The sequence below is a fragment of the Micromesistius poutassou genome (assembly GCF_964030765.1).
Source record: "Micromesistius poutassou genome assembly, chromosome: 15".
In the NCBI taxonomy this organism is placed as follows: Eukaryota; Metazoa; Chordata; class Actinopteri; order Gadiformes; family Gadidae; genus Micromesistius; species Micromesistius poutassou.
The window spans coordinates 6821301-6848893 of NC_140285.1; the positions used below are offsets into that span (position 1 = coordinate 6821301).

Consider the following 27593-nt stretch of genomic DNA (forward strand, 5'->3'; position numbering starts at 1 on the left):
TTATCAGCCTGCCATTGTTTGCAGTGTATCCTTTTAAGCTGAGGGAAAAGCTGGTCGCAGTTATATTGGCACGGCAATTAGTTCCTCCACTATCCACATGTCCAGCTATGACAGGTGGGTCAGCGTCTGTATTCAGCATGGTGAGGGTCACCCAGTTAAACCCCCTGTAAAACAAATACTGTGTCACAAGGAGAGTCATTTAAAAGTACATAAATAGGTTTGAAAAGTGTACGGTTAGCATAACAAAGTCCGGTAGCCCCATGGCACCGGTTCCTTTACGACTGGTACCTACCGGAATAAATTGCGGCTCCGATTTGGGTGGCTCATGCCATGCCCGAGCTGCTGAAAAAGCCGCCCTCTGGTGCTCAGAAACCACCATAAGGGCCTTTACTAACATGGTTGTTTGAGCGCGCCACTTGGGATCCTTTGTATGGGGCACCGCCACTTCCCTCTCCTTTGCGACTCGCTTTCTGACTTTGAATCAAGAGCCAAACAGCCGCAACGCCCGAACTTGACGCCCGTCACGTGAAGTTCGATAAGCCAATCAGACAAGAGGCAGGTAAAAGATTTCTACTACAGATAAATTTAGGTTAATTTAAAAACAGTTATTTGTTAACATGTAACAGGGAACAGAGAAAATGTACCAAGGATAAATGGGTTCAGTTCTTGATGAATTTTTAATTAATGTAACTTATTAAAAATGATTGCGGTTGACTTGTTCAATTGTTTTAGCCCTAGTATTGGATAAAACCTATACAATACCTAATATTATGAGTGAGGCGGTTGGATCAGAGAGAGAGTGACATCAACGTGTCGGGTGTCACAGCAGACCTGGATCGAGGGTCAGTAACTGCGTTTACATGCTGGAGCATAATCGTGTAATGAACGTATTGAATAAAGATTGGATTCATGTAAACAGGTTTATTCGATCTGCTTCGCCAAAAGGATCGTCTCAGGACCGGATTTGCGAAGTCTATAGGATAGCTGGGCTTGAGCCGGTCATAGACGGCTATCTACCTGCATGTGTACTCGATCGTATCATATTGCCGGGAGTTGGTGTCCTGCGCATGCTCGAGAATTTCGGCCCTGGATTTCACCCGGGAGTTCTATCGCCGCCGCCGCAGCAAAACATTATTATGTTACACCTTTCCTGCTGTCGGCTCCCAGACAGTAGTCGAGGAGCACAGAGGAGACGTCGATGTTCTCTCTGGGTGGGGGGGACCACCCTTCACTTTGACCGGCAGTGGGTCTGCTTATAGGTCGGAATGAAGCGGCCGCCCATTATTGAAAGGCTGTGTACTTTATTCTTAGTTTCACTAACTTTACAATACACGTTTGCTCAGACACAACCAGACTTGTTTGTTACTTCACTAAACTGACACACGCTTCCACTCACTCACACACACACACACACTGCCATCCCCGCGCACACACATACACTACTCTCGTAACACTTATTATTGACAGTTAGCTGAACATTATAGGGTCCCATCCTTCCACTCCCTGTTTTCTCAGTTAAACACAGATATCAACTACATTTGTCCCAGTGTTTGTTAGATGTGAAATGAAGCAAAAGAAGACGCTCTCTTCCTCCGGTAACGCAGTCGTTCGCGAAGCCTTTCTTATTCATCGTTTCTTCTATTTGTCTGTAACTCATGCTCCAATCTTTCATCGATTGATGCGGATGCAACGGAATATATGATGCATCGCTGCAGCAACATTTAAGATGATCGCGATGAGTTCTGCCCATTCTGCCTCTGTTGCTGTCTGCGGTCAGACCAAAACACACCTGAGTGACAGGTGCCGCCAGATAGTTTGTTGTTGCTTACGTTGCCGTGAACCGGAAGTGGCTCTAGTACCTCTTGTTGAAAGGACTACAGCGCCACCTAGCATAGCGGAGTCAGCCAGGTCTCCCGACCATTATTCCAATCTGATCCGATGTATGTATACTCAGACAAGTGACAGCCCCGCCCCCGTCGAGTGGCAACATCGTTATATGGCTTAATCTGTGATAAGTCGATCTGGTCCGACCATGTAACCACAGTCTAGTGGGCCAGCACACACCTGTCCTGGGGTCTGCAGATCCTAGCGACGTCAACAGCAATGTCCCTTTACGATGGCACAGATGAGCTACATCCCGTAAAGACACAAGATCAAACAATCGCGTGGTCATGAAAACAAGAACTCCCTTGGCCTAGCATGGATCACTGGTGGTTAGAATAGGTGACTTCTTCATCTCAACCTGCAATCCCCTTCCCCACCTCCCCTCAACTGTTTTGCTTCCTGTTTTTGGGAGAAATTTACTGTAAACTGACATACCTTGTAATCTAGTTACTATCTATTACTTGAGTATATTAACTCTATCCGAACATGCCAAACAGACAAAGGTGTAGGATGACTTAACTTTTGATCAATAACTGATCTCAGCAGGGACAAAGATCGCAATTAACAACATTAAACAGCAAAAAGAGTTGTCCCTAAGAGATGGTTTGAGTCTAAATGGCAGCAGAAGGGTTCATTAGATGAGCGATAAGATAAAATGGTACCTTACTTATCAAAGACAGGACATGTGAGTTTTAGAGGGCAGAATATTTAACGGCTTTGCTGAGTCTCTAAACCAATATGGAAAGCTCATAGAGCATGCTCTAAAAAGGCTAATATGAAACACCAGCTATCCGGGGTGTCCCAAGACGATATCACAGCCCATCAAGGGGAGACCGAGGGAACCCTGCTGAACACATTCTAGACTGGGCACGTTCTCGTCAACCCACCTGCCATTGTATACCGTCATTATTAAACCAACGTCCCTCTGAAAACCAACCTCCCACCATGGTTACACAGGTCTCCAATAACTAACTAAAAGAGCCATCAAAGAGAGCAGAACATTTGCCCTCACTGACAGATGAAAGCAGCATCCCCTGGAAAGTAATGCAGTAAAATGGTTGTCATCATAACACAAAAGCTCTTCATGACTTCGTCACCCTGTGAGTAACACTGGCTTTATGTTAACTGCAGTCTGTCTGCAACCAAACTGCCAATTAAAGTATGAGAGAAGGGTGCCATTATTATTGAGTATACAGTGAAACCTGATAGTTCAGATAGCTATAAAAGAGTTATTGGAGAAGGCGGTTGGAGTAGTGGGGGGGGTTAATAGGAGGTTGGAGGATGCATCAGGCATTGATGAATCAAGAAAAAATTGACTTGTGCTGCAATTAGGCAGATCTTAGTTTTGAGAATATCCAGACAACAAAGGACTTATTTGAGTTGGCACGCGTGAAAGAAATAAGAAGCCAACAACAGCAGAGATGCAAGATAAATTGTTAACTTTAATGCTAACTTTGAGGTTTCCCTCATCAATCAAGGTCGGTCTCACACACACACACACACACACACACACACACACACACACACACACACACACACACACACACACACACACACACACACACACACACACACACACACACACACACACACACACACACACACACACACACACACACACACTTCTGGTCTAAAAGTGCTCATAGCACAGAACAAGCTGCCTAATCTCCGTTTATCATAAGGAAATGTCTAAGAACACAATGTTACATTACAAGAGCTTAGTTGTTAACCCTTCCCACTATTCATTCTCTTAGAGAATGTGTTTAAAATGGCTGTGGTTAGTAAAGAGGAGGGAATTTAAATAGTTCAAGTTTCTCAAGTTATTAGGGGTGGGGGAGGGTTGTCAATGAAATTAAATGTATACGTAAACATTTTAATTTCAAGAAAGTCACATTGAAGAATTGAATTTCAAATCACATTTAAAATTATTAAGAAACTATCAGATTTATATTCTAATGTTTGTTAGACACAGTTTATGTAAAACAAAATGGCTGGATCCTTCGAGGTCCCAATATAAATCAATGTAACATCACCACGTTGTGATTCCAATGATGTTGAAACATGATGCTGGTCTTCTCATTTCAAGTCGATGAAAAGACAACAGGCCCAGAATGAACAAGAGTTGTCGGCATGGAGGGGTTAAAGAAGCAGAAACCACACCCATGTGTTTTCATGGCCTTTGTTTTACCTCGTACTCTGGAGAGCTGAATTAAAGGGGTCCATGACTACGAGCTAGCCTACAACACAATGTGTTCTGTGGGGCCAAGAAGGGAGATAGAGATCCCTCTGGGGTGGGGGTTTCCTGAGGACTTTCTGGAAAATGTATTGTGTCGCCACTTTAAATCTTGGGCTTTATGATATTACAGAAAATAAGAATTGGGCTGTGTAGGCCTACTCGGAAAATGCATGTGAAATAAACCTTTAGTTTAGTTGACCCACAAACCCTTCCTGTGACGTGGGTTGTTTTTATTTATATAAACTGAGAAACTCTCATATTTTCCATGCAGTCAGCGGTGACCAGAACATGCGGAAGCTGATACAGAGAGAGGGTGCAAAACAGACGGGCCGAGATAGTGAGAGAGACGAGGAACTGGTGATGCTCAAGAAAATATCATCTACAACCTCAAGCCCTGGGGTATAAGCTAGTGAAAGTGACCTGACCACACCTGATGGTGAACAGTCGTGAGTGGATGCCAGTGTCTATTTACAGCCCTTCTAATTCACAAGCGTTCAATAATTAACAAGCATACAGATTGTTGGTTCCGGCTGGACGAAACAGCTGTACGACTGGCCCAAGATAGGCAGCTCTTCAAGGGCTGCAGTATTTCACACCAGGCCATCGGGTCCCCATGTGACCCACATGTGTTAGATAGCCAGTTAAACAACTCATGTAAAACCATGTTCCCCTGTGTTGCACCAGAGCTGGCCGCTCCCTGGTCAGTGGTCAACACAAGCATGAGACTAAGATTTGCCACCACACAATTAGAAGTGACTTCTCAGACTTCCAAGAAAGAGTTTGGGAGATGGGGGTGGTGGGGGAGTCTTATAACTTCAACAATCGCAGAGCTTTTGTGTGGAAGGGGTACGCTTGTTTTTTCATTCTGAGCCATGAAAGTGAATTCGCCCAGCCCGGCGGGTCTATTTATATTCACAAGAGCATTCTTCAGCATTAGCGCAGTCACAAGCACTCCCAGGCAGCGAGTAGAGCCTGGCGATAGCATGGAGGGCCTCTCCATCAGCGTTCCGTGTCTGAGAGCAGCAACAGCACAACTCTATACAGCTTCATTGTGAACCAAGAGCACTCCATTCTGTCCAGGAGGCCTCCGTCTTGGTGGGTTTAATTGAGAGATGCATTTAAATTTGAGGGTCTCAGTTAATCTACTTCATGCAATGGCTGGAGATGACACGGTACTATTCATTATTGATACCACAGAGTCATCCAAGGAGACACACAGTTACGAATAGAGTTTCAGGAGATCGAGGAGTTGGGCTTCTTGCTCAAGGATGTCTACAGTAGGCTGCAAACATTGGGGATCGAACCCAGCCAAGTTACCAGCACTATCCTACCTGCACTAAGTATCTAGTGGTCTGGCTGTTATGGGAGAAAGCAAATGTCTTGATTGTTCTATCTACCCTCCAGGTGACTGCAGGATACTAGAGCAGCAGGTTGGAGGGTGGCGCAATCGCAGTGTCAGCCAGGTGATTCAACACGGTATCTAATCCCATTCTTCCAAGTTGGGAGGCCGGATTGTATAGAGGCCAGTTAACTGGGGAAGGGGGCTCTGACACTGGGGAAAGGGCCATTCATCCATTCAGCACGGTGGTGACTCATGGTTTTGTTGCGAAAGGTGGGCATACTGCTCGCTGACTGAGTACACATTAGGGCAATACAGCCTTTCAAAACAGGTTCTCTCACTTGGGAGTGTGTGTGTCAGCCCCGGAGTGGGGGACACACCTAACTCTGGTGAATCATGGATCAGCAGGGTTTCCTGAGTGTAAACATGCCTCATGTCTCCACACACTCATGGTTTGGCTTGGGAGCCCATGTGGTATTTGAGTATCATAAATGTTAAAATAGTGCTGGGTTAAAGGAGCACGCCTAGCACTTACACAACCATGTTTACATAGACTCCAAGGACCCCCCGGAATTCAACATTTTCAAATTATTTGTACATATTTCAGAAAGGTTGTTTCTTAATAATCAATTAACCAACTTTGGTTTTGAATGAAAACAGTTTGCTGAACAGTTTTCCAGAACTGGTGACAGTACAAACTCTAATATTTCCAAATTGAAGAACTTAGGAGGGATGATTCTCTCAAGGCAAGTTCCCTTACATTTCAATGTGAGTCAAGACACCATCAGGAGGAAAACAGGTTTTTCTTACAAATGTGTAAGCTGTGTGTCAGCAATTTGTTTGGAAATGACATAAAGTGGGGGATTTGTTGCATTGTATGCCTCTACCTCAATTTTGAAGGAAGGAATATTACCAGCAACGGACACAAAACCAAGTGATGGTCCAACACTTTGGTTCTCGCATGTGAATAATTCAGCCTACTGCAGGGGAAGATGAGGGGTCCACAGTGTTCATTAACTATTCACACACATTCAACCTAACCCAAGCTCATGATATCTCTCACTCACACACACACACACACACACACACACACACACACACACACACACACACACACACACACACACACACACACACACACACACACACACACACACACACACACACACACACACACACACACACACACACACACCCATCTGCTAGGGCCTGTGGTTTTGGCTCTGAATTCGACAAAGAAGATGATTTGTCCGCAAGACCTACTCAACCATAGTTTTCTTATTAACAAAATGCTGATTATTCCAATTCACTAGGTCAGGTTCTTGTGAACTCAGCCCTAGTATGACATAGGCATCACAGCAATCTGGAACAAAAGTATTAGCATAACGCATGGTTTAATAAACAAACATAAACTGTTTATTACCATGTACAACTTGGTGTTTCAATATGTTGTATATGATACAATGCATCACTTAACATTTAAAAAGGTAATTAGAATGAATAACTTTCTATCTCAAAGTTGTATAACTAGGCCCAAGGTGGAAGCCAAGTCCTCAGAAAAGCCAACCAGACGTGAGCCATGGCAGCAGTTTAATGGCAGTTTCCATTTCGACAATGCGTCATCTTTTTTTATTCCTCTTTTGTGCTTCTGTTGATGACAACCCAGCAAGGAGAAGCTGTGGCTGTGCTGTAACAGATCTGTTGAGCAAGAGGAAGTGTCCCGTCTGTCACAAATCTAATCAACTAATCTCTCTCATAAAGCACAACACAATGAATGGCCAGCTTGCCTCTAACCCCGACAATAAGCAGTGCTGAGGTGGAGAAGGCTTATGACATCACCATGCTCTGATTAGGAGGCATTGTCTTCGTCTCCTCAAAGCGGTTACCTACTGTGGTTAAGGACACAGTGAAACATCCACATCATGATCCCACATAACACATTTCCAATAGAAGCCGGACATTATAAGGAGACTTCTAAATGCTGAGAGGGATTTGGGGAGAGGTGTGTGCTGACTTTTATAGCAGGAATACTTAAAGGAACCCCCAGCGGTGAAACGAAAAGGACTTGTTGTAAAATGTTATACACACTCACACAGACTTGGGTGTCACAATCACAGAAACTCAGAGGAAATTAGATGGCAAGGTAAAGAGTCGATTTCCGTTTCATGCTTTCTTCAAGGGGGCAGAGGGCTTGTCAGACTGGGGACCGCAGGCCCCCAGTCGGTAAACAGAGACATTTTAGTTCTGTGACTTTTTCACCTCTACTTAGGGCCAAAGGAACCCACTCGCCTAATGACACAAATGGGCACAATCCTTTCCTGCTCCATCCATACACTGGTTGACCTACATACAAAGCCATTGGCAAAAGAAAGTGTAATGCAGACATTACGATTCCCTTGACATGGCAAAGACCAGTTCAGTCCCTGCTGACCCTTTGCAAAATTCCAATTAATCATTCAAGCGTCCACAATAGCAACACTATAGCTTTACTATATACTATACTATACTACAGTAAAATACCCATATTTACAAATCCAATAGCAAATTTTAAGTAATGACACATACGTTCTCATACACTGGAGTCAACAGAATAGAGAAGATGAGCAATGTCCGGTCAACCTTAAGGCAGGAGGAAGACAGACGACAGTGCCTACCTACCCTTACACTGGTGGAAAGATGACATCACACAAGACGGTGGTATGGGAGACGTCTGCTGCTGGCTGAGCTCCCACTGACATTATAAACACTACGCATCATCCTCCACAAGTATGACTGATGACCAGCTCCTCCCTTCCTATGGAGATACCTCTTCCCAGCTTGTGCACAAAGAGCCAGTTCAGCTGAATGGCCTAAATGGCAGCAGAGCTCCTTGCCACGGCGGCTCGGACCAGCTGAATGGTGCTCATTGTGTCCCCAAAGTCACTGGGGGCTAGTAGAACGGAGTTGTTTTTAAGGGAGCATTTGATGGGCCTGTGTTCTTCTCCAAGCAGCCCGACAACAGGCATTTCTGCATGGGTTTGCTATGAACACAGCAAACCTCAAATAATACAACAAAAACACTTGTCAAGTGTGCTTGGATAACAACTCAAATGGGAGGTACACCCAACAGAAGTAGTGGGTTGTTCTGCCTTTATTCTGTAGGCAAATGTCAAGCAACCATGTAGGTTAGGCAGTAAGAGGATTGTGACTTGGGTAGGTGAAATTGGTTAATTTAAACAAAATAGTGCAGTCAAGGTGTCACCATCAGGGGGAAGGGCTAACAGTGACGTGATAGTGAGCAAAGTAAGGGATGTGGCCAGCTGTTTTGGGGGAGGGGTGGGCTTTGATTTCAGCGGTTGACACGTGTGTAAACAGAAACAAACAGACAGTCAGCCCCACACTCATGTGCTTGCATAAGAAAACGTAAACAAACAAACGTGTTTACAGGCACGTATGAGTATACAACCATTGTATTATCAAATGTTATTTCCTCTTATAAAAAAAAAGAAAACCTCATATAGTATGCATCGAGCAATTTTGGAAAAGGCAAGTCACAGGTGCATTTACAGATGCATGTAGCTCTCTGGTCTCATCCCCAGTTTCTATGAGTGATGTATATCGAGTACGATACTTGGAAACAAGGCCCATGTTAGTCATTATAACAGATCCCACCTCTGGAAGGCTAAGCGGATGGCCGCAGGGCTCATCTCTCCCCACTAGCAAGAACCCAAAATGTGAGTCACAGCCGTTGAGCAATACAGTGTGTCAGTTCAGTGGGAATCTGTACTCTCCCCTTGGTTCAATTTGGAATACAAGTCGACCTAACCTACTGTAGACAAATGATACCATGGTGAATGTATGCACCGTTATATATCTTAAATTGGCATACATTGTTTACCAATTTGAGATCAATTTGAAATAGACCAATAACATTCACTGGACTGAAATAAGAGTGTGAGCTTAACATGAATAGATTGTCGCTGAGAACGTCTCCCAGACAGCTAGACAGAGACACGCCGGGCGGCGTCTTTGACATTCACCTCAATTAGTTGACTGATTTGACCCAGAAACCTGATACAATGTGCATATCTTTAACTTGTAATGGAACGGCGGCGTGACATAGAGAGGTGAAACTCGAGGCAACCATTAGTCCTTTCTTTGCCCCATTCTGTACCACTGCCTGTCATGTAGTGTTAGCTTATTTCCTCAGCCTGCTACCACATCTTGTATTAGCTTACAATGAGCCGGATGGCACCGCGTTTTCTCAAATACTGTGAGTCCGCGTCGGCTTTTACTTCTAAAAGGAGTTCTGTATAATACGAAACGATAGGTGGACATGGTAAACAACTTCCTTGATGTCTTCACGTTGCTAGACACTTACAATGAACAGCTAGCTTACAATCTGCTGTAGCATCACCCGTCACCCATCCTTACCTTCAGATAGCTCCAAATCCAACTCCGCCAATTGGTCTCGAACCTCTTTTGGTACACCAGACAAATCCATGGCACGGTCTGCCATGACTGGTAACATAAAAACAACAGTCCTCAAATAAAACTTCAACCTTCTACTGTGAAAAATACTCCTTGAGACGCAAAACAAGCAAGGAATGAGCGAGACAATCCATTTGCACGACTAGCCCCTCCGCCATAATGGGGAAACTCACCAATGGCAAAGAACGGTCACGTGACACCATTTACCTTGCCTGTACGTTAAACACTGCATGCGGTCGGAGGGAAAACGCTCTTGCGCCCTCTTGCGCTGAGAGGAACGCATTACAGCTTCGGTCTGTTACGAGCTCCAGGCTGAGCCAGGGGCGTGGCCAGGAATTTATTTCATGGGAAGTTGGTAAACAAATTCGAACGGGAAAAGAATATGTAGCTGCACTTGTAAGAAAATGTAATATAGATAACTAAAAAACGTTCGCCCACTGTTTTTTTTATTAAACTGTAAGTGAACTCCCCGTTTCAGCTCGAATTAGAAGAGAAACTGAAGGCAGAGAGATCGGGGACGTTGTACTGCCTCGGGATAAGCACTTCGACATCACTAATACCAGAGACATCTAATACTGCATGACTTGAGTTCAGTTCATGGTAGAAACTTAAAGTTAGAAAACCGCTTGACCGTACACTATGTTGAAGATCATATACATATTACTAATATATGTACAATTAAATTAAAATATATAAATGGTATATCAATCTTCTGCTGATCTCTTTTTCTCCCTTGTTGGTGATAGGGTTGACATGCCATCTTCTGTCTCCTTGTTACTCTCACTTCCTTCTCTCCAATCCTCCGGTTCCACTCTTGTCTCCTTAACTCCTCTCCCCTGGTCCTGTTCACCCCCTTTATATTATGTCTATCTAAATCTATGGCAATATGTCCTTTCTAGAAATATACATGTAAACATTTAACATACAGTAAAACATTTATTCTAGTAGTTCAAAAGGTCTTGTTCCTGATCCTGACCCATCCCAAAAAAATCAACTTCAGGTTAACTAAGCAAAAATATTTGCATAATGATTAAAAGGTTAAAAAAAAACATTAAGATGTTGTGTATTTAATTAAAACCGCAGGACTGTAAGTGATCATTTGGACATGCATGGAAAAGTAAGTAAATATATTCATATAGTACAAGTACAATACAAGGACAATTCTGAAATGGGAGTGTGAAAAAAACATTAAAACACTCAGGGCAACATTCACGTTGTTGCGTTCTCAGTAAATTGTTATTTTCAAAAGAATTCTAGTTTTTGTTAATATGTCAAGAACGCTTTTAACAATTTGCATATGACCAATTTAAAAAAACATAACTTATAATAGCTGACTTAAACTGACAGTCAAAAGGCATTGCAGAAATAATCTCAGACGTTATAAACTATTGGGATAAAATAGGTCTGATAGACAGGTCTAACAACATTACTGAGTTGGGAGAGCGAAATGCTTGTGTTAAACAAATTAAGTTTCTATATTCATTAGTACAATGAGATAGAGTTCAAGAGATACAACAGCAAAATGTATAGTGCTTAACATAACACACAATGAAAGACATACAAGATGGAAAAGAAAAGTGCCAATGACAATCACTTAAGCTAACTATAGTTTGCATTTTCATTTCAGATGAACCATTGTCTTCAAAGAACTGCCAGCAAAATATAGTGCTAGCACAAGTCTCTACCTTGTATGAAGAGTGAAATCCAGAAAATCCACTTGAACAGAAAAAAACTCCACAATAAACGTGCATATTTTTAGTGCATAAAGACATGTCCTTATGTTCATGAACAGAAATCCTACTTCTGCAATGTTTCACATTGCAAATACATCACTGATATCGGAGTAATAGGTGAGGTGGAGAAACTTTACTGATTACAAAACATAAAATTCCTTGTTTGGGAGGTTTTATCGACATGGTAGTCCCGACAGCTTGGGCCGTTCCCATGTAAATGTCTTTGCATTATTTCTCCACTAGGAGGATCGACAAGTATTTATCACATCATTCAGGGGTAATTTAAATCAAATTAACCCCAGTTCAAAATGTGCATTCTGTATCTGACTGAAATGGATTTTCATTCAGAATAGAAAACATCCAAAATTGACAATTGATTTCATTCATAAGGCTGTTATTCATGCAGGAAAATGTCTTTTTGAATGGGGTAGTCAGAGGCACCAATGTGATTTTAAGGCAGAATTATGAATCTCTGAGTGTGAGTGCAAGAGCAGTGATAAAGATTGTGAGCTCTGAACCCTAAAAACAACAGTCAAGGCAATCGTTCCTGCATTGGAAACAAGACAGGAGTGGGGGCTCTCTAGAGATGGAGATCTGATGGGTAGTCACTATGGCTTAGTTAACATTTGGTTTGTTCACTGAGAGGTTAAGGGCTGTGTTACACCTCACCAAGCAGACAGAAGAGTAAGGTGAGAGGTCACACAGAGAAATGTCAATTCATACAGTCTCACAAATATAGAAATGGCATACATTTAAAAAACAATAAATACCATTAATAACCTGGTGTAGAGAGGGAGCGATAGAGCGGGTGTGTAAGTGACATACCGGATGAATTCCCTTAAGGCTTGACAAAAAATAAGTAAAATATACTGACTTATTGCAAAAAACTGTAGCAAGCGATTATAAAAAAAACCTTAACTTGGTTGATTGTAATTTTTGGTTCTGTGGCCCAACTGGTGAAGATATGAGAGTTAACTTTAGAAGATAGCTGCCCATGTGGAGAACATTAACACAAGCAAGTAGAAAAGGTCACATGCTAACAACCTAGCTATTAGTGTATCAGACCTTTAGTAAGCCTTTAGTAAGCTTCTGATATACTTACACATATACACAGAGCCACTCACAAAGTTAATACATCTTATAAAGGGGTTTACATGAGGTAAGTTTTGGGGGGGGTGCAGGTTGATATGATCTTGACACAATAGGTTACAGGCCATACAGGACACTTTTTAGTGTATCCAGGCTATTGCATCTTTGATGGTTGAGTGCATTTGGATAAAAACATTGATTGAGAACAAAGCCCCCTGCTGCATCTGTAAATATAAAAGCCCTGTGTGATGTGTTTGGTTACTCGCTCAAACATAGAAAGTTAAAACAGTTGCGGTGTTGCCCATGTGTTACAGAACATGCGCAGGTGTGTAGTACTTGTCCACGGGGAGAGTGTTGCTACGGCAGTAAACTCGTTAGTGATGCAGTCCTATTGAAGTCCAGTGAAGTGTTGTATTGACTGAGGAGGAGAGGGAAATAGAGATGATAGGGGAGGAGAGTGGGATTTAAAGGGGGGAGAGCAAGGTTGGAGTCCAGCCCCTGTAGTTTATGGCAGAGTGAACAGGAAGCTCTCTCAATAGTCTCAGTCTATTCCCAGAAGGCTTGCTGCTGAGCTCCAGGCTTCAGCAACATGGCTCCACTGGAGGGGTAAAAAAGAAGGAAGCGGAGGCAAAGGAGACAGGCAGTAGTTCAGGTGTTTGGACTCTTTGGGGTCAGCCAGGTTTCTTTTTCCTTGCTTCTACTCTGCTGCCCCCTGGTGGTGAAGTGTGAGCCATGCCCGGGTGGCGGTGACCTGGCTCATCATCTGGCACTAGAGTGGGATTGTACAGCCATGATGACGTGGGAGGCTCCGCTTTCAGCCCTCTGGTGGTGGTGGTGGTTGTTGTGGTGGTGGTGGTGTTGGTGACGTTGCTGGCCCATGCCCGCCAGCACAGACATGGCCATGGCCTCCGCTGCCGCCCGCGAGCTCAGGCCGTTGGGCCCTGCCGAGGGGCTGGGGGCCAGGGAGCTGTGCTGGATCACTGGAGCCGGGGAGCCAGTAGGCTCGCTGGACTCCTTCATACTCCCCTCTGCTGCCACATGGGGGGACAGTTGAATATACAGTCAGTCAGTCAGTCAGTCAGTCTCGGACATTCATTCATTTCTGCACAACTAAAGAAACAAGGAGAAAAGGGTGGCTATTTTGAAGCATGCAACAGGTGGAAACAGAGCGAGCAACCACAAGCACATTCATCTGAGTAGAGTAGCTGTAGGAGGAAGGGAGTAGGAGAGGGAGCCCACCTAGGTAGGCCGTCTTCTTCTGCATGTTGGTGACAGGACAGTCCTTATGAGCCAGCAGCAGCTGCTTCAGATGAGCCACCTCGTTTCGCAACAGTGACACCTCATTCTGACAGGGACAGTAAAGCAAACACGTCAAGTATTGCATAGAAATGTGTTGTAGGACTTGCTTGAGCCACACAGCTAAAGCTGTAAATAAAACCCAGTTCCAGGTTGTTCTACTCCCAGCATTCAAGTCCTGGGCTTGATTCCTAATACTGCAATCTACCTAGGCATCCTCGAGCAAGAGGCCTCAACCTCGAACCTACTCCTCAAGGCCAGGAATCGGAATTGGCTATCAAAAGGAGTACGTTTCCCAGGCCCACTCACCGACAGCGAGACGTTCATGGAGTTCAGCTCCTCGGCCTTCTTCTCCAGGGAGCAGACCCACACCTTGCGCTTCTGCCGGCAGCGCGAGGCTGCCGCCCGGTTCCTCTCCAGGAAGCGCTGCCTCCGCTCGTCCGGGTCGTCCTCGGCCGTGCGTCGCCGCCGCCCGCCTGTGGGCTGGGCCGGGGAGAACTGGTGGGAGGGGAACACGGTCAGGATGACACCCATGAGAGGTGGAGGAGGGCGGAGAGGTGGACGGATGACCCCCATGAGAGGTGGAGGGGAGGAGGGTGGAGAGGTGGACGGATGACACCCATGAGAGGTGGAGGAGGGCGGAGCGGTGGATGGATGACACCCATAAGAGGTGGAGGAGGGTGGGGGAGCCGGACAAGAGGCACCCACTAAAAGGGCAGGAAGGAGGGTGAGGCTGGCAAGGGGCACCCACTAAAGTAGGAGGAAGGGGGGTGAGGCGGACAAGTGACACCCATAAGAGGGGTACGAACCAGACAAATGACACCCATAAGAGGGGGAGGAAGGTGGGGAGCTGCAAAAATGAAACCAACATGGGGGAGGGGTTGGGCGGGCCTTGAGTCACACGGTCTGAACCAGAGTACAGTCAGGAGTAATGAAAGGTTTACGAGAGTTTAACACACACACACACACACACACACACGCACACACACACACACACTTGAGGACGAGTGAAAACTTGAGCCCAGTGTCTCTCTGTCATTGGGTGCCTGCTGTGTACCTGTGGCTGTGCGGGGGACGGGGCGTCTGGGTGCTGCACTAACAGCTGGCTCTGCTCGGCCCTCTGGGGCACCATGGGACTGCATCCCATCCCCATCATGCCTCCCATGCCCAGGCCGGATGGGCTCTGCTGTGACAGCGCCGCCTTCAGACGCTGCAGGAAGAGGAGCAGGAGAGGGAAGTGAAACCACATGACTCAAGCGTTCCTTTGACAAACATCTACATAGAAATCTTAGGTTATGTTGTTTTTAACTTCATAACACAATCATAGTGAGCACATAACACTCTTATGGGATTATTAGTACAACAATTATTTAACATTTTGAGGGAAAATTATGTGTTCATCATATGTTGAATCTAATGAAGCAGGAAGATTAAGAGGAAGCATAAAAAATATGCTGACACTGTATGTCGGTTACATTAAGCAAATTATTTCTCAATACGTTAATGCAAATTCTGGCCACGCCGTTTTTTCTGCCACTAACATTTGCTGAAATTTTGGTTTTCTGACGAAATTTCCTCAATTTAGTATATTGCAGAGGTAGCTAAAGAAGTAATTCTAATGGGCCATCAAATCAGATTTAGACCGTTCTACTAGCAGCCAATGGGCAAAATTTAATATCAACAGTGACAGATTAATCTTATGATTCTTGCTTTGTTCCAATAAAATAAATCCCATAATAAACATTAACATGACAACTTAACTACCCCCCGTGCTTCCTCATTTTCATCAAGCACCACAACTAGTTACAATGTTACATATTTGAAGTGTGGCTACAGTGTGTGGGTTAAAAAAACACCATTTAAAGAATAAACGCAGTCATATGATGATGAAAGCTAGACCACAGGATGGCCGGGGGGGTAAACCAGTACACAGACAGAACACAAGAGATCGAGAGAGGAGGAGGAGAAGGAGGAGCAGAGCAGGAGGAGGAGGGGGGGGGGGGGCAAGAGAGAGCGAGAGACAAATAAAGAGGGAGACAGAAATAGACAGAGCCAGGAGGAGAGTGTCTGGACGTGTGCTGACCATCTTTGCCTCGGAGTGGATGCTGTAGCCAGAGGGGGAGCTGGAGCCACTGCTGCTGCCTCCCATGGGAGGTCCAGGGATCCCAGGAATGTTGGGCACCATGCAAACGGGCCGGGCCAGCTAAGGAGTCACACAAAATAATATGCATAAGCGCTCTCCAGCTGACGCAAATCAGGAACTTGTTCTGATGGCTGAAATATGCATGTAGAACCTATTGGGCTGTGTATTCATGGTTCAGTAAGGATTCACCAGGACTGCATACTATAGATTTAGCATGATTGTTTAGGCTTACGTTGATGACAGAGGGCATCTGCACTGGTCCTGGGAGCACAGGCACTGCATGCCCATTGGGGAGCATCATCATGGGGTAGTGGCTGGTGGGAGAGCTGTATACACATAGAGCAGAAGTGATGTTATAGTGTTGAACTGCAGAAAAGGCTTCATTCAATCCAGGAGAGGAGGAACATCAGGGGACCATTTGGTTGATAAGCTCACCCCAGGGTGCGATTGGAGGGTGGTGTCTGGGTGATGACGGAGGTGGGGGAGGGCATGGTTGGCTGAAGGGCGTCGAACCCAAGGTGGAGCGGGAGGGACCCTGGCCGAACGATGGTTGGGGTCGGGGCGGAGCTCCGAGGCGGGGTGTCCTTGTGGAGAGAACCGGTGTCGACAGTTAGGTCAAAACATTAACGCCACCTGAGTGATAACTGTATACTGATCAGAAATTATATGAATCTAGGGGGAGTACGATGTAGATTGGGGGTTTAAAGCTAAGTATAATAAAACATTAAGCCTCAATTTAATGATGAACGCACCAACAGACAATGCATTTCAGGTTTTAAAATTTTAGATTTTTCTTTTCACCCAGTGTCATCCATGCACGTATGGCCCCCTGGAGAGCACCAGGGAGACTGGGACATGCAGGAAGCCTGCGTGACTATCGCTAACACGACTGTCCCAACCGTTCCATTGCAGCTTCGCCCTCCTACCCTTTTCATGGATGGGGGATCCCCATAACCTCCATCTGAATCGCTGGAGATGGAGCCGGGACTGCACGGTGGGGAGGAGTCCACCTCCACAGGATCTTCCTCCTTCACCTTAACGTCCGACGGCGTCTGCAGACCCTGAGCGCCGGCGTGGCTGGCTGCCGGGAGCTGAGGAGGAGGAGGGGGTGAAATAAAGCAAGGGCGGTATTAAGATCCCTGCATCCCTACCCCGGCCCCGGACCTAGGGGACTCAGGGACTTTGTAACTTAAGATAGCCTCTCTCTTGGGTCATAAGGGGCAAAGCACTTATGACGCATCACATTAGAACCGCATCCATAGGCATAGAACACAAGCCCAATTGGAACGCGATTCTAGACATTTGTTCCAAGAGCGTGTTCATTGAGCAGCTGTTGAAAGAGATGGCAAGTTAAAAAGCGTATTTCCCCGAAAGCATCGTTTTCAGTGATATTCTTGTCAGCTCTAGAAGTGACTTATGAATGGGCCGATGAGTTCACTGCACTATAGATGGCGATGGTTTCACACAAGGGGTTAAAACTAATTTCTCTCTATGCAAACCACACATGGGGCATGCAGACGTGCAGGACTTTTTCACTATGGTTTCAATTATGCCAATAAAAAAACTTCATACTCCACAACCAACCTTACATTTTGCATCCATATTAGAGTTGGAAACATACATTTAAGGATCTGAGCTGTTCTGTAAGAGTAGATCAGTATTCAGTATCTGGCATAATAAATGTTAGACGTCTGCATCAGCGGTGAAAAGGTGTGATTTCTGCTTCCTGACATTGAACACAGACATGGACCCGGCCTCCGGCTCTTACAGGGTTCTTGGACCTCTTGTCGTCATCCTCCTGCGCTTTGCGGAACTCGTGTTCGAAGGAGCTGGCCAGCTCATTGAACAGGCCCACCTCCTCGCAGTTCTTGAGGAAGCGGGTGGGCGTAGGAGTCTGGTCTGGTGGAGGAGAGGAGTGGATGGGAGGAAACGACAAGAACAAATGACTATTCAATGAAGCGCCTTTGCACTCGGATCACACTCTGCCGTTCTGACGCCGCTAAATATAGAACGCTCCAGATTCATCTGGTTTGGATAACAGGGACACTGTAAAACACAGGCGATTGCTGGCTTTGTTGGTTTTATTTATGGGAAAGCTAAATTTGAATATTTTGTTACTTGTTGTTATGCTTTAAATAGATTTTACTACCCCGGAGCAGGGCCACAGAGACGCGTGTATAATTGAGCCTTTTGCATTCAACTCCTTACCTGCAATAATGACCGAGTCCGTTCTGGCTGGTCCAAACTTTAGCGTCATCTCATGCTTGTGTTTGTGTACCGCCAAGTGGTCCTCGTTAGTAAAGCCCTGCAGTAAGCATCAAGGGAGAAATGGGGGGGAAGAAAGGACGAGAAGGGAACAATACATGAATTAGTCTTCACAAGGTTGGCTACAGCCAACTGAAGAGTCATAGTACCTAAACCCATAAATATCAAATGTCCGATAATCAGAGAGAGAGAGGGAGGGAGACGTTCTCTCTGAGATGTGTCCCAACAGATGTATACTGAACCATTGTGCGTTGGCCCACAAAGAGGAATATCCGTGTTGAATAGTAGCCTGCGCCTCAGACGCGCGGTATCAGTGTCTCCTATAGCCCCGGGACACGGCCTCAAATATCTTGGCTGCATGCTACACCAAGCCAGGAAGACAAAATAAACCTGGGAAATGGCACTATGCACTCAAATAGTTTCCAGGGAATATGAATAGTCTTTATTTTTACCACAAAGGAAGTCGTTGGACTCGTTAAGCAGTTCAAATTGACAAAATGGTGGTACAACACTGGCATGGATGAGGTCCCACACACTCAAAGGAGTTGACTTAGGAAAATGGGCTGTGGCGGTGACACCAGCCTGTTCCTCATGGCCTTACAGCCTATTCCTGGCCTCGCATTGGCGTAGTGAGTTCAGTCGGTTGCGAGAGTGAAGTGGAAAACAGTCAAGTGTCGGGAGGATGGGGGGGGGGGGGGGGGGGGGACGCCTTATTTTTAGCCACGGCGAGCGGCATCACCACCGATACAACCACAGGTCTCGCTCGTCTCTTACAGCCGAGCCCGTCGGGGAAAATAGGAAACTATCTCCAGCTAATCTCTCTGCAGCGCATACTGCCAGATACCATTTCCACTGCCCAAACTGTAAATAAATAAAGGCTGGCGGAGAACAGGGTTCCTAGTGAGGTTGTCAACACGGTGGAAGGAAATATTCCCAGCCCAAGACGTTCCCAAGACGTTCTGTAAGTCCTGTGCCTCCAGGTCTTATCCACGTCCCTAACAAAGCTCTAGGTTTTTATTTGACTTGTACTAAGTGAACAAAGTGATAATAAATCACAACATCATCTATAGCTAGCAATGTATAATATATTAATATTATCACATGTAGATATACGTTTTTAGATAAAACTCATAACTCTTCCAAGGATAATAATTATACTCATCTTTACTTCATCCAATATGATAATCATCACAATATAACACTTGGTTATGACCATGAAACTGCATTACTATGCCCAGTTATAGTATACCAAAGGCACACCTAGACATCCAGACCCAACACACACAAGCCCAGGTGTGTTTACCCATCAGCCAATTCGCACTTAAATAACCAAGACACTTCAAACTTGAGGGTGAGAAAAGCATGCCCCGTTAAACCAACATTGACAAGACTCCGACGTCCAATAGGAACCCATTGTCTACACATCCGTCAAACTGCGAAATAATGAATGATAAACAGATGAAAAAAGCAATGATTGTTTACATGTTTACATGACAGTGGAGTCCCTGGGTGTCCATAAAGTTTTGAGGGGAAAAGGAAACAAGCAAATAAATTATTTACTGCACTAGTTTGCGTGTTGCATTGCCTTACTGCCTAGGGTCACACCAATATCACTGGAGGGCAGGCTGAGACCGCTTATAAACAACAAATGCTAAAACACACTTCAAAGTAATGCAACCATAACCGTTCAATACGTCACAATAAAGTGGTTATCTTAGATCCATGTATCATGTTAGAGTATACCGTCTAATATGGCGATACTGTCTGAGCTGTGTCATCTGGCTCATGTAGCAGAACAACCCAGGGAGAGGGGCCAAACCTCCCATACCGGTATCAGATCTATTGCATCCCTCACACACAGGCTAAAAACCAACCAGCAAACCGTTTGAGAAAGCCAACTTCACATTACTCAGGTGGGGGCATTCCCACCTGGGCATTCAGTGGTTGAGAGTCTTTGTGACAAATAGACAGTCCACTTGATACCAAGGTACCGCCATGTGGAGACATGGCTGGCACAGGGCTGATTCATACCCAGGGCCCAGACCTGTGTCTGCAGGGAGCAGATGTCTATGGTGGCAGGTTGAAACAATAATATTCACCCATTACTCATTTCAAACGCTGGTGAGTCACCGTTAAATTGAGACACTGTTTGTTTCACAAGACGGAGGGTAACAGACAAGACAGAATGCCGTCAGAGGGAAGCTCAAAGTGAATGCCGGCTAGCTCTGTAGGAAGCGTCTTGAACAGTTGGCAACTCGAAACATAATATGATGAACCGAACAACAAAGCTGTTCCAATACATTTATTTAAATGGACAGTAAACATTTGAAATGGAATCAATATCAATTCCAGCTAACTTCCCCAAGCTAAGCAGTACACAGACAATACAACACTCCCTCCCCCTCACCTCAACAGCTGAACCTAAGGCAAGGAAAGAAAGAGAGGGAGAGAGAGCTTACCTGTCCACAGCCAGGGGCAGCGCACACAAAAGGTCGGTCATCCCCCATATTTGCAAAGAGCTTGCAATGTAACTGTGGGAAAAGAGAAGAGGAAAACATTGTTGTGGCTTTTCTTCTCTCGTTTTCTTGATTTGTGAGTCGCGCATCCAGCAAACAACAAAGCAGGGATGCTGTGGTTTGTTGTCGGTAGTCGGGAGCAGGAAGCAGAAAGGCGTTTAAAAATATCCCTTTCAAGAGGGAAAACACACACACTCACACACACACAGAGGTAGCAAGACAAAGTTTCCCTGGTGACACTTCCATTCACGCAGGGGGCTTCTGCTTGGCCAATGAGGACAGTTTACAGAGAGGGCAACGGCTACGGATTACAGTCATCTCCCTCTACCTCCCTCCCACTCCCGCCCGCTCGCTCGCTCGCTCTCTCCGTCAGTCTTCACCACCCCCTCTCAAACAGCTCCTACCTTCTCTGTACGAAGGCAGTTAGGTAAGTTTCCCCCCCTTAGCCATCTCAAGGTAAATAGGCTCCTCTCTCCTCCACCGACTTTTTGCAAACCTAATGCAATTCTACAGCACATATTTTCTTTGGTAGACTACCAGTGAACCCTAGCTCCGTATATCTCTTCCCTGGGTTACCATCACATTGGTCCACGTAGAGTGTGCGCAACACAGAGGATCTTGCGTGTTTACTTTCATGTATGGAAGCATGTGCCAGGTTGTCTGCCTAGGAACATGGACCCATGTGGCGTTGGAAGGTCAATAGACACATTTAGATGTTATTAGACCTTCTTAAACACTGTTCATGGAGAACATTTATTACCATTGCTGGCACTAGCATAAAAAATGGGGAACTTCACTTTGTGGGAAATTCCACCATGAAACCCAGGTGGACATACTGGAAAGATAGCCCCTCTCTGAAACTATTGCCCAACACCATGGAATATTAAACATCTGTGCATGTCAATGTGTATTCTCAATGTATTGTCAATGTGTGTTCTCAATGACAGAACTCTTTATTGTATTGAGTTGGTAAACTCAATACAATAATGGTCACAACATGGCCACAACATGGTCACAACATGGCTTAAAACAAATGATTGAATCAAAAGTATACCAAAATACCAACCTTTTAATTGTAGGATGTCAAATTACTACACAGAAGAACGGGGGAGCATGCCCTTGCTTTGTGGTATAAAATGTAATGAAACAAAGTTGGGGTTCACAAGCCAAGAACAGGGTGGAAAAGTTAGCATGGCAACTTGATTTGTTGTTTTAAAATCCAAGCTTTCCATCGGGTGACAAACCAAATATTTTGCCCTTTTCCCGGAGTACACGCTATTGACCAGAGTTAAATATGCACACGGCATTGTTTGAATACGCCTCTACTTGCGACCGACACTGACCTGGCACCAACTAGGGCCGAGCAGCCCCTGCAGCCTCTTGCTGTCTCCATGAAAGAGCAAAATTGTTGCACAGAAACAACACACACACACACACAAACAACTCAATACTATCCAACATAAATGAACTTGCACTCTGGACCACGAGTCAGGAATTTTACAAAGACAACTTTTAAATATGGGAATGTTGGAAAGCATGGAAGGTTTCGGAGAATTAATGTTTTAGCACACCCAACTGGCTCAAAGTGGAGTCCAGGTATTACACAATAACCCATTCCACCACTGATATAACACAAGATGTACGCCAATGATTGTGCTTACTGTGCTTACTGTGTTCGCAAACAGACATTAAAATAAACAAATACCATTGACATATTATGGTAATCTATTAACAATGCAAACTCTGCCAATGTTGACAAAGTCACATAAATTAACAAGGGCGATAAGTGAACAATCTGTGCAAAGGCTTCTCAAAAGCCAAGCCATTGAGAAACCCCTTTACTTCAAATAGCCTAACCATTGCATTGATTTCAGCACACAAGTGGCACCAATATGTTTGAGTGGGACAGATTATTCATGTTGTTGGCACGGTTATAGCTTTATGAATGTTTTCCCAGGGTTGAAGTCAGGCTATTTTCCTCGTTCCATCAGTACTGCTGAGGAAGACCGCTGTACTGTGCCAACACATGATTCTTGGTCTCATGCACTTCAGCTGTATGGCCTTGCTTGCATTTATGCTTGTTATATGTTTTATCAATTGTCTCTCTCTCAGCATACATTCCTTCATGGGAAGAAGGGGACTGCATGTTGTTTGGCTGTAAAAGCCCCGATCCCTCGGCCCAATGATTAAAGGGCTGATGCCGTTGTGCCGTTTGATTTCTTGCAGACCTCCCAGGTTCTGGAGAGGAAGGCAGCAGGCCAGTGCGAGGGCTCTCGCAAATTGCTTCCAATCCACTGAGTCAACTTGGGCAGAAATGCATCTGCAAACGAGATACTGCAGCCACCTCATTATACCAAGGGTGTGGACAACATATGGAAACAGAACCATCTGGCATTGATTGGCCGGGGGAAGTTTACATTTCGCTGCAGGCCTAGACATGGAAGAGGTCCACATGGCCTGGCTCACGCCGACATGACATGTAGGATGACAATTTTGGGGGTGGAAGACAGTTCTGGCAAGAACCAGACCACCTTAAATCAATTTTGTAATAATAAGCAATAAGATGTTTCAATGTGTCCATCTCCTACTATCCCCTTCTTTACATAGTATCAAAAAATATCATGTAAGTAAACAAACTAAATTTCAAATTTAACTACTTTATTATTATGTTGTTGGCTAGTTCACAGTAGTAACAGATGGAGAGAGAAATAGAGTAGGTACTACTGCTAACAATAAGTGCCATGGTGAATGGCATTGAGCCTAACGAGCTAACTAAATACACCAAACCCCAAAGATTTTGGTAAATGGTTGAGGATGAGTGCCCACTAGCAAAATTCAGCCTTGACCAACCTCAAGAATACACTCTGGTCCATAAATCATTGTGATGCCCTTTTGACATGATTCACATGATTGATTGATGATGATGGAGCCACGGATTCCCCCCTACACCTATTTATGCCTCCATTCATCCAAGGTGACACAGATTCCAAAAGGCCCCAATTCTATCTCCATTACCACCATTGAGCCCACCGTCCTGCTGTTAACTTGGATTTCTCCTACTCAGCAGGTGTAGGGGAACGAGGCCCGGCTATAATCAGCCACAGCCATTCAGTGTTTGATGGAGACTGCTAGGAAACTGACTAAACAAACTGTATTAATAGCTCACACTGCAGCCGCGACTCTGGAATCTGAGGCTTGAATTGCCGGAGGGTAGGGGAGACCCCCACAGAAAAGAGGGCAGAGAGAGGGGAGAGAGAAGGCAAAAGACAGAGAGTGTGATTGGTTTAACATTGGATCAAGGGTATTGGGTATATCACAGGTGAAGCTGTAGTAAATAGAAGCTGTATACACTGGGAGACAAGAGCTAGGCTGCAGCTTGCTATGAGCAATAGTTAATGTGCATTATTTGTCCTTATAAGTAAATAGAAGCCGAGATGTGTTCACCAGTGAATAAACATTAAACCCATATGGAGCCAAAATACATGCATGACCCTATGCAAATGTATAGGATGGAATGGAAACTCTCAGCCAATTCACTCGTAGTCATTTTGAAGAAGAATTGCACATTTGGTAGCAGCCCAACAATGTTAAACATTTACAGTCACTTTCAAATTGATTTAAACAACAGCAGAGCAAGAGTACAGTACTAACAGTACTATTGCATCTTTAGTGATATTTGAGGTCCATTGAGATTGACCTGCTCTTAATAATTTAGAGTAATAATGTCGATTTTTTTTATCCATCTCTAACATTTATATTATTATTGTTTGCCCCAGTTCAACACTTGTGCGTGTGGTGGAATTATATATTTTGGTCTCAAACATGACCTACATTTATAATCAAGGTGTTGACAGGCACAGAGGCGGGTGGTGTTCATGAGCTCAATTGCAAAAACAAAATCCTCATTACTTGAGACTAACAAATATTTTAGTGAGGGGTATCCTGCAGACCGCAAATTAACCATTTGGCATCGTTTTGGCTGAGATCTACAGGTAAACAACCATCCAGTTAGTGTAATAATCATGTAACAGGTCAAACGTTGCCTATTACAACGTTAGACACCTTTAGCCGTCGTGTAAAGTTGAGTCTAGCCTCCATTACCCTCTGGCTGTGCACGAGCACGAACTTAGCCCTGCCTTTTCCCGTACAAGACCGCCTATTCTTTTCACTAATTGGTTATAGCCAAATCTAACGAAAACCAATAAGTTAAGCATAAAGTTAGACCATGTCAATAACCGCAACAAGTTGAATGTCATTGGTAAAAGAGAAGCAACTTTTCCCTCTAACGTTATTGAAAGGAGTTAGCTGAACCAGCTAACGTTAACTACATGCAGGCCGCTTTGGGGGAACATCACAGATTGTACTAGTGCTCATGCGAATTTACAGCGTCGTCGGGGACTCGGAATAAGAGCAATGTCAACAAAACATCAACACGTTACTTTGATCACCCATGCGGTTACTTTTTGGATTTGATATAACACTCGAGTACCAACTTATTGAGTAGAAATAGCAAAAGCTAGCAGTTAGTTAGCAGTCTGACACTTAACGGCGAGCGAGAGTACAAGCGAGACGTTGTATCTACCACAACAGTTTTGACAACTAATTGAAAAAAAACGATTTAAAAACAGACAATAGGACAGATTTGAGCGCTTGGTCGCACTTTGTAATACTTCAAACTGAATTAAACATTGTGTAGTAATTTGAAATGGTAATCAATTGTTTACAAACTCACCTTTGCGCCCCTATCTCCGACTCCCTCTCCTCTCTCCTGGAATTTGACACTCCCCTCCTCTCTGAAACATCGCGAGGCCCACGTCACGTTTAGCATGGACAACATGGCGAGACATGACATTTCAGACATTGGCACGTTAGGTATGGGTCAACTTCAACGTCAAACATAAACACACGGTGCGCGTCAGGGCGATGGCTAAACATAAATAATTGAGAAAAATGATTTGCAGGCATCTAGTTTTGACTTAGTCTTTAACTTAGTCTTACCGTTTTTCTTCCAACATTGATGAATCACGTTATGTTGTATGTTTTTAGGTTGTTCAAGATTGTCTGTTGAGTTTTAAGCATAGATTTTAACACAATTCAATTTAATATTTTGTTATCTAATATCTAGTTCATCATACAAACAGAACAAATTTAAGTGTCATATTTATGCATGTCGATTTTTGCATTGTCATATTTGTTTTCATTTGCGCCACATTTTAAGGCTAATGAAGGACGATTGTATGCCCATGTTGCATACATGTCTACATTAACAATTGTTCTATATCAAGTGTTAAAACAATGAGTCCTACACTTCTAAATATTTGCAATCATGAAGTCTCATTTGCAATGCAATCATTTATACAGTAATGTATTGCATAAATAACCATGGCCCAACACAAGTCTTGCATGTGATGAGTAAGTGACTGAACCAAGGGCAATCTAGAATTCAAGACCAGGGCCCTGTTTCAAGGGGCTGGAGTTACAGGTGAATATGGTCATGTGATCAGGACGGTCTCCTGCCTGGCCATGACCTTCTTGCAGTAATAACTGTGTATAAATGGGGAGCTGGGACCCTTTGCTCAGCCACTGCAGGTGTATTTATCTATTTTTTGAACATCTGCAAATTAGGTGGTCCGCGAAGGGTCTTAATGAGAATTAAGTGCATATCTAGAGTCATTGGTTTGAATCATTTGAGTAGACAATGGCTATAAACAACTTGATATGGTTATATCCAAAACTATTCTTCTGTTTCCAGAATAACAATTCAAGTGTCTCAATGTTGTAGCCTTGGAGCCCTGTTGAAGTACAGTACTAAGGGAAAGCAGTACGTTCAGCCCATAGAGTTAAATCACAGGATATTTGCTTTACTGCGTCTATCACTATAAATCCCCATATTGAAATATGTCAAAAAATGTTCCTCTTTTTAGGCTACCTTTGTTTCAACTGAACTGCTGACATTACACTCTGGAGGAAACTAAATGTCTGAGCAAGGACAGGAGTGGGGGCTCGTCTCAGTGTTCATGGGCTTCCTTCTTGTAATACTCACCCTCAACTTCTTCTGGAAATAAATGTACTTTCTCAATAGCAACAGGGGAATTATGGACACCTAAAAGCCTTTAGAATTATCTGATTTTAAAAAAGGACAATAAAAATAGGTTAGCTGGGAAATTAACAAACTGTTGACAGTTTGCTTTCTTGGAAGAAATCATTCTTGACCAAAGTCATTTGATATTTACAAACAAGTTACTTTGAATTCTTTGGATTTAAATCATGAGACAAAGTGAAAGAGAGACCCTGTGTGGAGACATGGAGAATTTAAAGAGGTGTCCTCCCAAGCATGGTATTTATCTTCAATCAATACCATATTAATAACATGTTGCTATTAAGAAGATATGCAAGAAATATATGAAACTTTGCCCATACAATGTAAACAAGACTCATGGTATTTCATTTTATAACTCCTTTATCAAAAGCCCAGGCAAAAAATATATATTTTCAAAAACAGTGAAGTTAGTATTTTGAGGGTTAACAAACAATATATCAAGTAATGGTTTGCATCAAGACTGCTAAATAACTATTGGGTACATTTCCTCATAAAATGTGTATACGTTTAGACATAAATTTG

The 27593-nt window shown here is 44.1% G+C and overlaps 2 protein-coding genes across 3 annotated transcripts in view; both read right to left on the bottom strand.

The window, feature by feature from the left end:
* Positions 1 to 10074, bottom strand: part of dip2ba (disco-interacting protein 2 homolog Ba) — a 44904-nt gene extending 34830 nt beyond the window's left edge. The window contains exon 1 of the mRNA XM_084479283.1: positions 9873 to 10074. Within this exon, the coding sequence (XP_084335409.1) occupies positions 9873 to 9969 (97 nt within the window). The 5' untranslated portion in view covers positions 9970 to 10074. The remainder of the gene's footprint in view (positions 1 to 9872) is intronic.
* An 820-nt stretch (positions 10075 to 10894) lies between these two features.
* On the bottom strand, positions 10895 to 25832 carry atf7a (activating transcription factor 7a; the record flags this gene model as incomplete). Of its 2 annotated transcripts, XM_084479189.1 has the most annotated exons (12): positions 10895 to 13779; positions 13991 to 14096; positions 14357 to 14545; positions 15105 to 15257; positions 16131 to 16250; positions 16423 to 16516; positions 16626 to 16774; positions 17117 to 17281; positions 17959 to 18089; positions 18399 to 18495; positions 20915 to 20986; positions 25704 to 25832. In XM_084479189.1, the coding sequence occupies 12 exons, from the start codon at positions 25830 to 25832 to the stop codon at positions 13511 to 13513; spliced, it is 1674 nt and encodes a 557-aa protein (XP_084335315.1). In that variant the 3' UTR covers positions 10895 to 13510. The 2 variants fall into 2 exon arrangements, with proteins under 2 accessions (XP_084335315.1, XP_084335316.1); XM_084479190.1 differs by lacking the exon at positions 25704 to 25832 and having other exon boundaries at positions 10895 to 13782; positions 20915 to 21028.
* Positions 25833 to 27593: the final 1761 nt, after the last annotated feature.